Genomic DNA, 13,557 nt, shown 5'->3' with positions numbered 1-13,557 from the left:
CATACCTCTAAACTCACAAGCTTTTGGCGGGTGTCACCCACCCTGAAAGCAGCTCTCCCACCCACCAATCTCTCTACCCTTCCATATAAAATGAATGGCATAGCTCTCAACTCACACGCTTTTGGCAGGTGTCACCCGCCAAGCCTCCTACACGCCCATTTGTTTCAATGCGCCTCTCAGCCGCCAACATTTAAATCGGGTGTTTTCACCCGCAATGATGACAAAACGTTGAGAGCTGTACAGACACATGAATCAGATCTCACCCACCAAACACAAACCCCTCTTTTAACGCGGCCTGGTGACTCGAAAGGTTGAGCCTGGGGTATGTGAAAGGAGTTTCGTAAAACAGCGAAATGTGATCTTTTATTAATGTAACAGCCTAATAAGATGACGGGCACCGTTGGTGTAAGTGCAGAACAATCATGTAACAAGCAGAATTAGCACGCTCTTGCACTTCCCACCAATCCGTAATACCCAGAATCGCAACATCACGAATACTTTTGCTTTAAACTTGAGGTTGGACTCGTTGGGGATGGGGAAGCCAAAATCAAGTGCGTCTAGTCTCTACTGTTTCTTTCGCCGGATGCGGAAACTATGTAAGCTATAGTCCCCCCCACCCCCTCAGGCGCCCTCTTTTTCAAAGCTTGATGAGGCGGAGCCTTCACTAAATCTAGACTGTGCACCAGCCCCACCGCTTTCACCCGCCCTAATCTGAGGGGAAGCATCCGCCAACAGTCCGCCCCCTCCGTGGCCCGCCATACAAGAACACCCCGATCAATGAGTAAAATAGCAGAACGTACGCAACCTCAGGTTCTCACTTTTGAAATCATTCAATACCAATACAATCATTTGTATCGTAAATAAATTCGGTCTTTTGGCAACTGCGCCGATTTAGCCACGCCATCATACTTCAGCGCCGTCTACCACCCACTTTTCACCTCCTGCCAACACCAGAACCTCCCGCCACTGCCCCGCCCATACACACACGTATAAGCCCGCCTCCTCAGCCCTGTCTCTCTTGCTCTGTGTGGATAGGATCCCGCGTGACTGCACCATGGCAGCTACGGAGCTGGGTAAGCGGGAGACGGGGGGAGTCGATACCTAGGAAGGCAGACGAGGATCTATATCCCTGTAGCTTTACCTGTTGAGCTGGTACGAGGGTGTACGCAGTGTTTTTTTTTCTTCTCCGGGGTGACTGAGTGGCTTTATTTTACTATACTTAAGTGCAACGTGCATGCGTAGCAGTGGATCCGTCCCGAGGAAGGCACTGCTAGTAAACCTATTTACTGGGGTCCCACTAGGGAGTAGGAACAATGACCCGCCCTCCCCAGAACATTTGTTTTTAAACATTTATCAAGGGCACTTAGACAATAACCCAAGAGAGGAAGTGTTCCTATAATGTTGTTGGCAGAGTAAACAAGTCGCACGTTTTTTAAAAAACATTTTGCCCACACTTGCACCCTGGCCACATGCTACCGTTCTTGTGGCTGTCTCGTGATTCCTGGCTTCCAAATCACTAAACAATTTGAAGCTGCAAATAGATTTTTCTGGATCCTAGGGTATGTTTTATGCAGTTCCAGTAAGATGTCCCAAAGCTGAGCATTTGGAGGTTCTACAGGGGTGGGAACATGCTTACCACCTCTTCCCTCCTTTGAGGGTAATTTTCACTCCAAACTTTCCCTATGCCACTAGGTTCTAATTGGATGAGTCTCCTGTTGAACTCCTCCTTTGTCATGATTGATAGCATCTTTCTCCAAGAGCACCCAGCCTCTCCATCTAGAGCACTCAGTCTCTCCCAGAATTGGAAACTCTACAGGTTGAGGCATGATATAATAAAGCAGCAAGAAGCCATCTGGAATGGCAGATCCTCATAAATCCTAGGCCCTTTTCTGCAACTCTTGACTCTGGCCACCATCTACAGGCCACCTGGCGAGGTTGTCTCTTCCCCTCTGAATGGGCTGATCTCTCCTTGCCTCTACCTCCTGGGATTTCAATGTCCTCTTAGACTCCTCTGACCATCCTCTGGGACTATCCATCTCTAGTCTTCCCTCTGGTCTGACACACCTTGGATTTTATCCCCGCTAACCCTCTCTGTACTCCACTGTCTTGGACTTGCCACCTTCTGGTTTCCTCTCACCTGAAACTGTCTGACCCCCCCTGGTAAAACCTACCCCAGCACTGCCACCTTCCTTTGTGGTCATTCGACCTATGAAGTGGGTGTCAATTGTTGCTTTTGTCTCTACTTTCTCCCCTCTGACCCCTACAGCTGACTCTGCCCTCTCCAACCGTCTCTCTATATCCAATGCTCTGGCCGCTCTGAAACGCAAGTACAGAGCAGCCGAGTGGGAGTGCTTTGGGCCCATTCTCTAACAAACTGGCCTGCTCCAAAAGGCAATACTCTGTCCTCTCCAAGAAGAGGGTCCACATTCAAGCTGCTTTTCTGCAGCATGAAACAACATGGCCAAACTTTTTAAAATCTGCAAGGGGCTGGCCAATTTGACTGCAGTCTCTCCAGGCCCTCTGTATGGCCCTGGATTCTCATTTCACCACTAAAACTCAGGCCATCCTGGCCTTTTGCCCTCTCGGGCACCCTCTGGCCTCTCCCAGGTGGCCTCTCTTGCTCTATCCCCCTCATGCACCCTCTGGCCTCTCTTGCTCTACCCCTGCCACCCTCTGGCCTCCCTCCCAGGCACCCTCTTGCCACCTTTCTCTCCAATTGCACTTGATGATTTCTAGACCAGTCTGCTCTATGAAGTTTTTTCCAGAACCATTAAGGACAACCTCGTTTTCGTTGGCCAATTTGGCTTAGGATCTTTTCCCCTCTCTTCTCAAGCACTCCCTTGTGCACCCACTCGTGAAAAGCCTTCTGCTGATCCTTCCTGTCCAGCCAACTATCGCCTGATCTGTCACTACTTTCTTGAGCAAACTGCTTGGGGAAACGGCCACTTTACTGCTAATCCTCCACACTGAATCTGCTGGTTGGCTCCATGACCATCAGTCTGGCTTCAGATCAGCCAGAGGCACGGAAACTGCCTTTCTTAACTCCTGTCAAGATCTGCTCTCCAACCTTGACTCCAGCTCTCTGTCCTCATCCTCCTTGACCTCTCCCCTGCTTTTGACAGTCAATCATGACACCCTGATCAACTGTCTGTGTGAACCTTGGTATCACTGGTCCGGCTCTAGCGTGGCTGACCTTCTCCTTCCTCTTGGACCGGCACTCCCAGGTCCACCTTGGATCCTTTTTCTCCACTACCTCTTTCCACATGCAGGGTTCTAGCCTCTCACCCTGGCTCTTCAATGTCTATCTGGCCCACCTGATCTCTACTTGCTACTCTAACTTTCAGTGTTATGCGGATGACACACAGCTCTTTCTGGCTACCCTTAGCCTCCTGTCCCTCCTCGCTTATTCCTGACTATCCTGCGCCTCTAATAACCTCTGCCTTAATACCAGTAATACAGATTCTTCTCATTGGGACCCCTGCTCCTGCTTTTCCCCTCTCCTTCTGGCCGCCCTCACTGGGCCCCCTCCCTTGAACCTCATGTGAGCCAAAAAACCTTGGCGTCATCTTCGACTCCACTCTCTACTTCTCTCCACGCATCAGACCTTGCCCAGAAGGCCCACTTCCAGCTGCACCTCTTCAGAGGTATTCTATTGAAGCTCCCTGTCTCCAGAGCTCTGGTTCTCTCCAGGATGGACTACTGCAACGGCCTCTTTCTCAATCTTCCTAACTCTACTCTTCGCCCTCTTCAACTAATCCAGAAAAGGACACTGACTTTTCCTTGGCCTCCAGCCCAGGGTTGGATCTCTCCAGCCCTGAAATCTCTCCACTGGCTCCTGGTGCCGCGAGGAGACCTTCTTCATTATCCATAAGGCTTTCTGGTGCTGTGGTACTCTATATCCAACATCCTTCCTAAATACCTTCCCTCTAGAGCCATCCGCTCAGCTACCTAAAACTCTGTGGTTTAGACTCTTCTCTAAACAGAGTGGGGGTAGATCTCTCCTCTGCAGGTGCCTCCTTCTGGAATGGCCAGACTTGAGCTAGATCACCTGAAGTTTCGGCAGCTGCTCAAGACCTTACTCTTCTCGTCTCTCCCCTGCTAATCTACCGGTGTGCTCGTCGACACAGGGTACCACCCCCTTCACAGCCTTCTGGCCAACCCACCACACAGTCTGGGATTGCACCTGTGTAGTCCTCTGCCGTCTTTGCACTTAACCCCCTGCTGCCCTGACTGCCCTTCCCTCGTTCCCCTTCCCTGCACTTCTCCCCATACCTTTTCCCCTGCAATTCTCGTTGAACTTGCACAATCTTATTGTCACAAGGCCTAATAAGATCGTTGTCTTGTCATCCCTCAGTTTTGTGGCACCTAGAAACACTTGTGTAAAGGAGCGTTATACCAAATCATATCCAGTAGACTTCTGGTGCTCCTTAACCTGTGCATGTCAAGAGAGTGGTATGAATATTGTATACTTGATGCAGGGTTTGAATTTGCTGGAAACTATTTAGCTCCTGAATCAGCCTTTGCTTGAAACCAGGAGCTACTTTTGGCTCCCCAGGCCAACTAGTACCTTACAAACATGCATATGTCAAATTCACTTTGAGCATTTGAGAATGTTAATAAAGAAACTGTAGGACCCCTTAACATAATGGTCAAAAGTTTGTCTCGCCCAAGGAAGTTAGATTTCTGGTGCGTTGTGTAGTTTCTCCTGGTTAAGCAACGGTAGCTCCTGCCTACTGGCCAATGCCAGACAGTAAGAGCTGGTTTTAGCTCCTGCTCATAATAACTAACCCTGTTAAAGGCATCCAGGGAAGTTGTGCTATAACGGTTTGCCAAGATGACTAGTCACTGTGATAATTATATATGGAGCCACAATACAAGGCGCAGACACTTAAAAAGTGGGGGGGGTGTAACTAGTTGGCATATGGGGTGCATAAGAGTTGTGGCCTCAGGTCATGAAGTGATGGCAAGGAAGTGCCACTGCCAATTAGATAATGGTGGTGGGGGTTTACCTGGCCATGTGGGTTAATTCTAATTGATTGCCGATTGGGCTTGTTTTCTCTTATACTATATATTAGTAATCTGCATAGAAAGTAACCGCTGAAAAAATGCTGCGTTTAAATAAACCTGGTAATATAAACTGGTGGCCACTTTTCTCACATAACCTACCACCTTACTAGTTTTTCTTATAAAAAAGAATAACCTGCTAGTTCTGGCCTTTAACTCCATACCATTTTGATTTCTTGTAATGTAAAGTGACAGCCACAATCCTTTTGGTTTACACCCTAAAGTAGTCAAACGATATTTTATCTCTCAATAGTGAAGACCATCCTTTTCAATGCATTTTGAAATGTATGTACATCTTGCAATTTCTCTTAAAATTTTCTTGTAACTAGTCACTTATTCAATATTCAAATACGCTCCTGGGTTGAAAAGCTCAAACTGCCTGCCGCAGCCACTTTTTCTTTTTTTTTCTGGGGAGGGCCTGTGCTACTAAACGGGGCAGCATAAAAAAATAAAGCTTAACAACGTGGGATAATACTGGTCACTTTTTAAAAAAACAGGGGTCAGTTCTCCTTTTGTGTTTCATTCTATCTTGGTTGAATTGGAAATTTAGAATGGCGTTATGCATTCGCATACCTGCGCTGAAGGGGCATGAACGGTACTTTTTGGCAATGCCTCTCCACCTTAATTTTGTTACCATAAAATACATTTCTGGCAGCAGCCATTTTAATATAATTTGATATAGTATAATTACCTTCTGACAGGTAAGGCACATATAGGTCCTGGCCATTTTCTTTCTGATCTCTTTGCAACCTCCATTTTACAAACTCTTTGCCCTACCCAATTTTACGTATGCCACTATATTCAGTAAAATTACTATAGAATTTGATGCATCATAAGCAGGTCATATTTTCATATCTTCCAATGTTTTCAGTGGTTGACAGCTCATCATTGGCCTATGTTTTCAACCACTGTTTGACAGGTGCCAATTTAATTGGGTCTGCCACATTCTCTATGCAGTGCAAAACTTGGAGCCAATGCACACAACCCTCCAAATGTTTTTCACTACTTGGATCAGCAGCTGAGTCTGCACAGCCCCATATTTCGATATAGACCACACTTTGGCTTTGCTTGGTCTCAAAAGGGTGAGCGCCAAAAGCGTGGTGCAAATTTGAATCTCCCTTTTGCATGCCTCTTTTTATCTGACATTGTTTGAATGCGTGTCTGCGCCAGAGAGTATCTGTAAATTTGGCACGTAGATAATGAAGGAACTTTTTCAAATTTTGTTCTTTAAGATAATTCTGGGAATGGGGAATTCTTATTTTACTTTTCCCTGTTACTCGTAGTACTCTCCCTTCCATGCACTCTTTCCCTTCAATGTACTCATTATAACCAAGTCTTGAGGCCTCCAGGATTTCTTGCTAATATCTGTCATCCGCAAAAGAGTGAACTTGCTTTGTCAACCCTAGGTATCTCCTTTAAAGGCATATTACTTGTCTGATCAAAATGAATAGACACAACCCTACAGATAGGTGTGTATTGGCCACTTTTACTGCCTAAAAATGGGCAAATACTCCCCAAAAATAAAAATGGGGAGTAAAAATACCCCCCCCCCTAGGAAGGAATGGTAGAATCTTGCGCCTCTGCTTTCACCCTCACCCCACCATGACTGTTTGCTCCAGTAGTGCACGTAGCACCACAGTATTAACTGCCTGATTGGAAGAAGTAAACAGGTCTTTAATATGCATGAATAACTAGGTGCACTGAAATGAATATTACACTGCTTTTGTTCAGTCAAAACATTTTTAATACTCGCATTACAGGCAAACATTAAGAAGCCAATTGTGGACAATGTGGTGGTTGCCTTTGAAAACCAGTTGTAAAGGTAACCAATGTGACTCAAAACCAGACACAGGATTCTGTGCGCTGATGTGGTTGCTCCACTCCACAAGCTCGCACTCAAATTAGTTGCCTCTCCAGGGGCCTAGCCAGGATTGTGTAACAAGTGGGGCCTGGAGCTAGTGTAGGAGGGCCCACACTTGAGGGAGCCCTAAGATGAAGTACATTTGTTCTGCGCCCCCCCCCCCACCCGCCCAGTGAATGTGCAGGAGTGATGAAGCATAGATGGGGAGCCCAAACCATTCAAGGGGATTCATTAGAACGCATTTTCATAATGTACCTTCCCCCTACCCCAACCTCTCCTTCACAAAATAACTCAATTTGGCTTTTCTGCACCCATAAACACCAGTTAAACATGGCGTGTACCTGTTTAAAAAAAAAAAAAAAAAATCATAATCCGGTGGTCTGCCCCAGCCTCGCAGACATATATAGGCGGGCAGGCACATACGCTTACACATTTATACACATTCATCCACCAGTCACATCCATACTGCTTCTGTCATTCACACAAGCACCCAGAATCTTCATACTGCATTCTCATTAACCCCTGTTCTCTTACCAATGTAGACCATTCACACTGCATTAATTCATAAGAATGCACTTGGACACCCCTTATATACATAAGTACACATGTGACTTTACACACACCCTTGCAAGCATGCACATGCATTCATACCTACTAACGATCCTCAAACACACGCTTACACACAAACACTTTTTCTTCCATTACCGGTTTCCCTCCAGACTTGCCAGGCCTCTTTAGCTGCTCCGTAGGCCTCCGGCTCCCTTGCAGATAGAAACCAGGGGTAGCGCGTAGCCGAGGTGTCTCGAGCTAGAGTGTGAACCCTGCTGGACAGTGGCATTTGTAAATGTCCACTCAGCAGTGCAGAGTGGGTTACAGATTTTGTGGGCCATGCCTGCTTAGGCCTTACCCTTTCTATGCATCTGTGCCTTTCCCCTCAGTTTGCTTAAGAGGAATGGAGCCCCTCCCATCTAAAAATAGGGCGAGGGACAACTGAGTTAACCTGCTTGTATCCCTATGTGCCCTGCTGCTGTCACTGGAATTTAGTTTTTTAAAATGGTGCACACTATGGACATTTACTTTTTGGGCCCTTATTTGTGCGGACACAGACATAGAATGAGTTGCCTTAAGTGTCCCACTTTCAGGAACTGGAGTGGGGTGAGTGGATCCTCAGGTAACCATTCTTGAAAAGAGGATCCTTCCTTAAAGGGGATGGTTGGGGTGATGTCGGAGGAAAATCGTGCTACTGGAAAGTGGGATGGGCTTGGTTGAGGAACTCTATCATGTGTTCTGACCTGATTTGGATTTGTTTCCTGTTTTTGGAGTCTGACAAACTCCGTAGGCATCTACCTTTTGTATGGTGACACACTTTAGATTTCTCATAAGGTTTAAAAACATTTTCTTGTGTGAGCTACCGTTCCCAAGAAAAGTTGAGTGAAGTTGACTTTACTTTTTCTCTTTATGGGTCCAGCACACACCATATGTGGAGTGCTGAGGGTTAACCCAGTAGCCTCTTATTCTACATCCTCATGTAACGTTTTTGTTACCCTCACTACTTAAAATGGCTGGTGTTGGTGGTTTAATTTTCCTACCATCGTGTTTTCCTTCCGCATGCTGAATTCTCAGCTGCAGTATAGCACCCATGGATGACCGTTTCTGTCAAAATGGCCTGGGTCTCTTTTTCACCATTTTCTGTTTGTGAGGTCTTGGGTTTTACTCTGCCTGCCAAACCAGGTTGGAGCCCTTTGTTCATTTTGTGCCTGCCTCTGGCTCTAGTGTCTGGAGGGAGATTCCCGAAACTCCCCTGTCCTTTGTCTCTAGGAGTGCATGAAATGCAACCACCCTGCTGTTTTAGTGACAACCTAGGCTGTGCATGAATGGGAGAAATCTTCTTGAAAGCCTAGGGTTTTGGGACTAGAGTCTGAGTCGACCACTGGGAGAAACACCCAGTGAAGAAACTGTGAACGAAGCTTGCAGTATCCTCCTGGACCTTTGAATTGCCCGATGAAGTCCTGGTGCTGTGCTGACAACTCCTTTCTGATCCACAAGAGAAGCTCCAGAAGGGATGACTTCTTTCATTGGGTTCGTGGGACCAACTAACCCTGAGACCAACTCCACTGGACCATCTTCCCTGATTGGCTGTACTTCTTTGCTGCTGCAAGAACCACGTGCCAGGGGTTGAGAAATGCATAGTCCAGAACGTCGGCAAGGATCCTCCAGAAGCAGGATGACCTGAGCTAGAGTCCCCTCACCAGAGTACAAGAACCAAGGAGTGAAGGAAGCTCAACCATTATCCAAGATCCGCAGTAGTGCTGTTACCGAGCAATGAAACAGCAAAGTGCCGCTGACCCAAAAAGAGCCTGTAGCTGCCGCCGACCTCCAAATTGCTGCCGCAGGAGTCCTCCCTCTTGTCCCCACAACTGAGGCTCAGGAACCCAGGTTCTGCATCACTGCAACAGGACAGAAGCCAGCTGGAAACTGCTCTTCAAACCAGAGGTACTATTAAGACTTGGTGTACTTACCTCATTGTCTTGAGCTTTGCTTTTCTCAGTTGAGACCGGCAGTGGCTTACCTTTAGAGTTGACTCAGACTCCAACTCTGCTTTTCACAAGTGTAAAACCGCTTGTGACCCTACACGTGATTTCTACAAACTCTAACTTTGTGCAAGACTTTGTAATTAACTAAGTGTCCCAGCTCATAGACTGTGCTCCAATGGCCTTTGGCTGGCCTGGCTCGCTGCAGACTCTTCTAGCACATTGACTTGATATTTCTGTCCCTCATAGGTGGTAACCTGTGCTAGACGGTTATTGCTGGGAAAGGTTTGTCTAGAATTCATTGGGAGATTGAAGTATACTCACAAGCCCTGAGAATCTGTTAAACCTTTTTCCTTCCTTTAACCTTTTCTTTCTGAAGCCTCAGAATCTGCATAGTGTAATTACTGTCCTTGGAATTAAATCACCACAGGGTACAGAAAGTCTGTAAAAAGCATCTCTAAGAGTATCCACTAACCTATGCTGATCCTGAAGTATATTTTGATTGTTCCAGCTTATTTAAAACGGATGTTGACTAGATAAGCATGTACAACTGAAACCTTGAAGCTTAAGTGTTACCTGGCTACTTGTTTGCGAATTAAGTTAATTTCTACAGCTCACATTGGCCCATCTTGCGATGGGCCTGGCTGCTCAGTCACACTGCCAACGTGTGTAGTATAGACTCGTACCCAAAGGTGGGTTACCTAATACAAAGCAGATAGTGTTGTGTAGTCTCAGTGTTACTACACCAATTCTTACCTAACAAGGTACCACCATTGAGCGCTTGCTCTGAAACATTTGGAGTTGCAATGGTAAATTTACCCAGTTGTAGAATGGGGAGAATGCTTCTGGGGACCCATATCTGGTGCTTTAAAGTGGCCTTCCGTGGTTCAAATTTTGTGGCAGTCCCGTGGCACTTGTGCAAAAAGTGAACGGGCGGGTAGGCAAATGTGACGACCGTGGTGCCAGTGAATAGTGCCACAGTCCTGGTATAGTTCTATGCGGGGGGTGACACAGTGAATCGGATGGTTCGATAAGTGAGGCAGACTGAGTCAGTTCCTCAGCTGGCAAAATGCCAGAATTTGAAGTTATCGGCTCGGTTTTTAATATGTGGAGTAATTGAAAAACAGTAATTGGTATATTTGCAGCCGTTCCTTTCCTTTTACAGTTTCAGACTATGCAAGTTGATTTCATTCTTTATGAATTAATATTGTGGCATTAACACTGCTGAACATGGAAGAAAGTGTTCCTTACTTTAAATACCAGGGGAAAACCATGTCAAAACACAACACCTTTTTGTGTAAAATTAGCAGTATCATTGTCTAAATCTGAGAAGTGATTCTTGCCAGTTGTCTGTTTTTCAGCACTGAAAAAGCCGTTCTCGTCACCCAGGTGCACGGTGTAAATGGTTCTCAAGCCAAGTGGGAGCAGGAGTTTTTGCTGATCTTATGCCGTCAGTTGACATTTGGGGGAAATGAAGTGGGTGGGGAGATGGGTGCCATCATTGGACTTGATGGGTGGCAGCCCTGCATAAAGTAAATGACCACAAGCCATGCTTGGGTTGTGCCATACACCAAAGGTGGTTCTTCAGAGGAATGGGTAGGAGGATCTGGCTTGGGACTAAAAGTTGGAGGGAAGATACTGATGTGTGTAGCCCACGTTATTTTCTTCCCTAGCAGCTGGCCCTCTCGCCACCTCCGGTCTATGGCGGGACACACCACAGCATACTGCACATCCCCGGATCTGGTGTAAGGGAGGGGGACTTGGTGGAACCTGCTAGGATAGATGGCTGGAGGTGGGCTACCAACCAGAGTCCCTTGGGGAGACCTCCTGGACTGTATAACCTGGTTTGAGCCCACTGAAGCTGTAATGCACAGTTAGGGGATTCAGCCTTGCATGTTGACCTCCGCTGTGGTTTTCAGCGCTGTCCTGCAATGCCCTAGTGCTGCAACTGTCATGAAACTGCGACTTGCATTACAACAGTTGATTTGGGTGGTTATTCAGATTAGAACATGAGCAGTGCTGGAGTGTTGGCTCTGGCCACCACCATCCTAATTATAAGCTCAGAGCATCTTGGACAGGGGTGAATACAGCCTCCAACTCATTCGCTTTGTCCAAGAAGCCAGGCCAAACATGGATACTAGTTGACTTCTTCAACCTCTCCTCACAAAGGCATGTAGTGAACACATCAGCAATGCTCCACTATCCGTGCTGGCTTCCAGATGTAGCATCAACCTGCCAACAATAGCTTAAAAAGTTTGTGTTGTTGCTGTGTGGGGCTGCTTCCACTAATGTGCCAGGCCATTGCTTAGCAGGAATTGAGGCAACTCATTGCCTCCTGGAAGTCCCGGCCACATACCTGCCTGTGACATCTTGCTGATTTGATGCGTCCACTTATGAACTTGTGCTTATGGCACCTGCCTGCCACACCTACTACACTCCTGCTTGGGCACCTTTGCAGCTATTGGTCAGTACAGGTCAAGCAGCAAAACTAAAAGGCCTGGTATGCAAAGCACTGGGGGATTTAAAGACTGTATTCCTCTGGGGGAATGACTCTGCCACTCCGCTCCCAGAGGAGACCAGCACAGTGTTCTTCAGTGGAATATACCACTTGGTGCCCTTACCATTTCCCAACCATGACCACAAAGCGACACTAACATTGTATACCACTAACCAAAAAGGATTCCTTCAAATGAGATCACAAATATGCATCTCTTGTGAATCTGCAGCGTGCCTGATGTTCTCGGTCTCAATATAGAACTCTTAAATTATGTAATTATTCCCATGTATGAAAATTGTTTCCAACATTCCACCAAGAGTGTTGGCTAATCCAAAGTTCTTCGCTAGTGTTTTTGTTTTATTTTTTTGATGGCACGACAATTGTTTTTGGCTATACATGTTTTGAGTCGCTTCATTTGACCACTGTAGTTGTTAAATTGAGTCCTTTTTGCTCAAGACCATTGTACAGTATGAAACTACTTGCATCAAAAACCTGGTACCACAAGCTTCTGCTTCTGCACCCAATGCAATCTTTTCCTTGCTTTTGTTTGACCCATCAGAACCTGGTCAGCCGTTAACCATATCTTTGTTTGCGTTAAGATTGGGAGCTGGGGGAACTAGGAACCTGGAGTAAGAAATTGGAGCTGAAGTCTGTGATCCTGCAGATCACTACAGACTGGCCCAGCATTTAATCCGGAAAACCTAATGTGTTCTTTAACATTGGGTTGGTTTATAGTGGATTTCTATGTTAAAACGAAATGCTTTCTGATGTCTTCAGCATGTTACCACTCTCAAACGTTGATCAAACCTTTAGTGATTGGGCATAAAGTGTTCTGGGTGATCCTGGCATCGCATGAGATGAGGCATGCAGAGTACAGCGAGTGCTGCCTACGTCGGCCACGCAGCGTTTCTTGACCTTCTGAGCTTGGCTTTGTGTTCTTGGCTGACTTTGTTTTTTCGGGGTGCAGTTTTAAGGGATGTGGTTTCTAGGTTGTAGAGGTGGTTTACCGATGGAGATATCGGCAACCATGTGCACGTTCAGATCGTACTTGTGCTTTGATTCGTAGATTAGTCTTTGTTAGAGGCTGGCTGCGTGAAAACATTGTGGCTCATTAACTCGTATGCTTCCCTGCTTAATTGCTGCTGCAAGAACAAACTAGCATCAACACAATTGTTCATGTTAAGTAGATGGTGAGATCGAGTCCGCTCAGATTACCCAGTACTCCCTGAATGCTGAAGTTAAAACAGAAGCCAATATTGGGGGCTAATTAATATGATGACTGACAAGGCAGCGATGCGTCTTACAAAGTAGCAGCCTGAAATCATGGCTTTGGCTTCTAGTGTTTTTAATAACCACTGTTCAGTCATCCTGACCAAATTTCAAGGTAGTCTATGAATCTAGTTTGAGTATCTTTTTGTCCTGGGTCCTGATGTCCTACATAAAGCTAGCAAGAAGTCACTAGTATCTGAAATATCTTAAAACAAAATCCATCTTCGGTGTGAAATGTACCTTAGTTGATTGGATTCGGCTCTAGCAAGGCATCTTACATTAAAAATGACTTCTCTTCTTGCTCAACTCATTCGTGTACCACTCACACTACCAGG

General features: G+C 46.2%; 1 protein-coding gene across 1 annotated transcript in view; it reads left to right on the top strand.

Moving 5' to 3' along the window:
• The first annotated feature begins 672 nt into the window (after positions 1-672).
• ATIC (5-aminoimidazole-4-carboxamide ribonucleotide formyltransferase/IMP cyclohydrolase) overlaps positions 673-13,557 on the top strand; it is a 185,870-nt gene continuing 172,985 nt past the window's right edge. The window contains exon 1 of the mRNA XM_069615935.1: positions 673-1,073. Coding sequence (XP_069472036.1) covers positions 1,055-1,073 — 19 coding nt within the window. The 5' untranslated portion in view covers positions 673-1,054. The remainder of the gene's footprint in view (positions 1,074-13,557) is intronic.

This window comes from Ambystoma mexicanum, chromosome 9 (assembly GCF_040938575.1).
Source record: "Ambystoma mexicanum isolate Mex_15411 chromosome 9, UKY_AmexF1_1, whole genome shotgun sequence".
Classification (NCBI taxonomy): Eukaryota; Metazoa; Chordata; class Amphibia; order Caudata; family Ambystomatidae; genus Ambystoma; species Ambystoma mexicanum.
The sequence above is the reverse complement of the archived record's forward strand: the minus strand, read 5'-3'. Positions and strand labels throughout refer to the sequence as shown.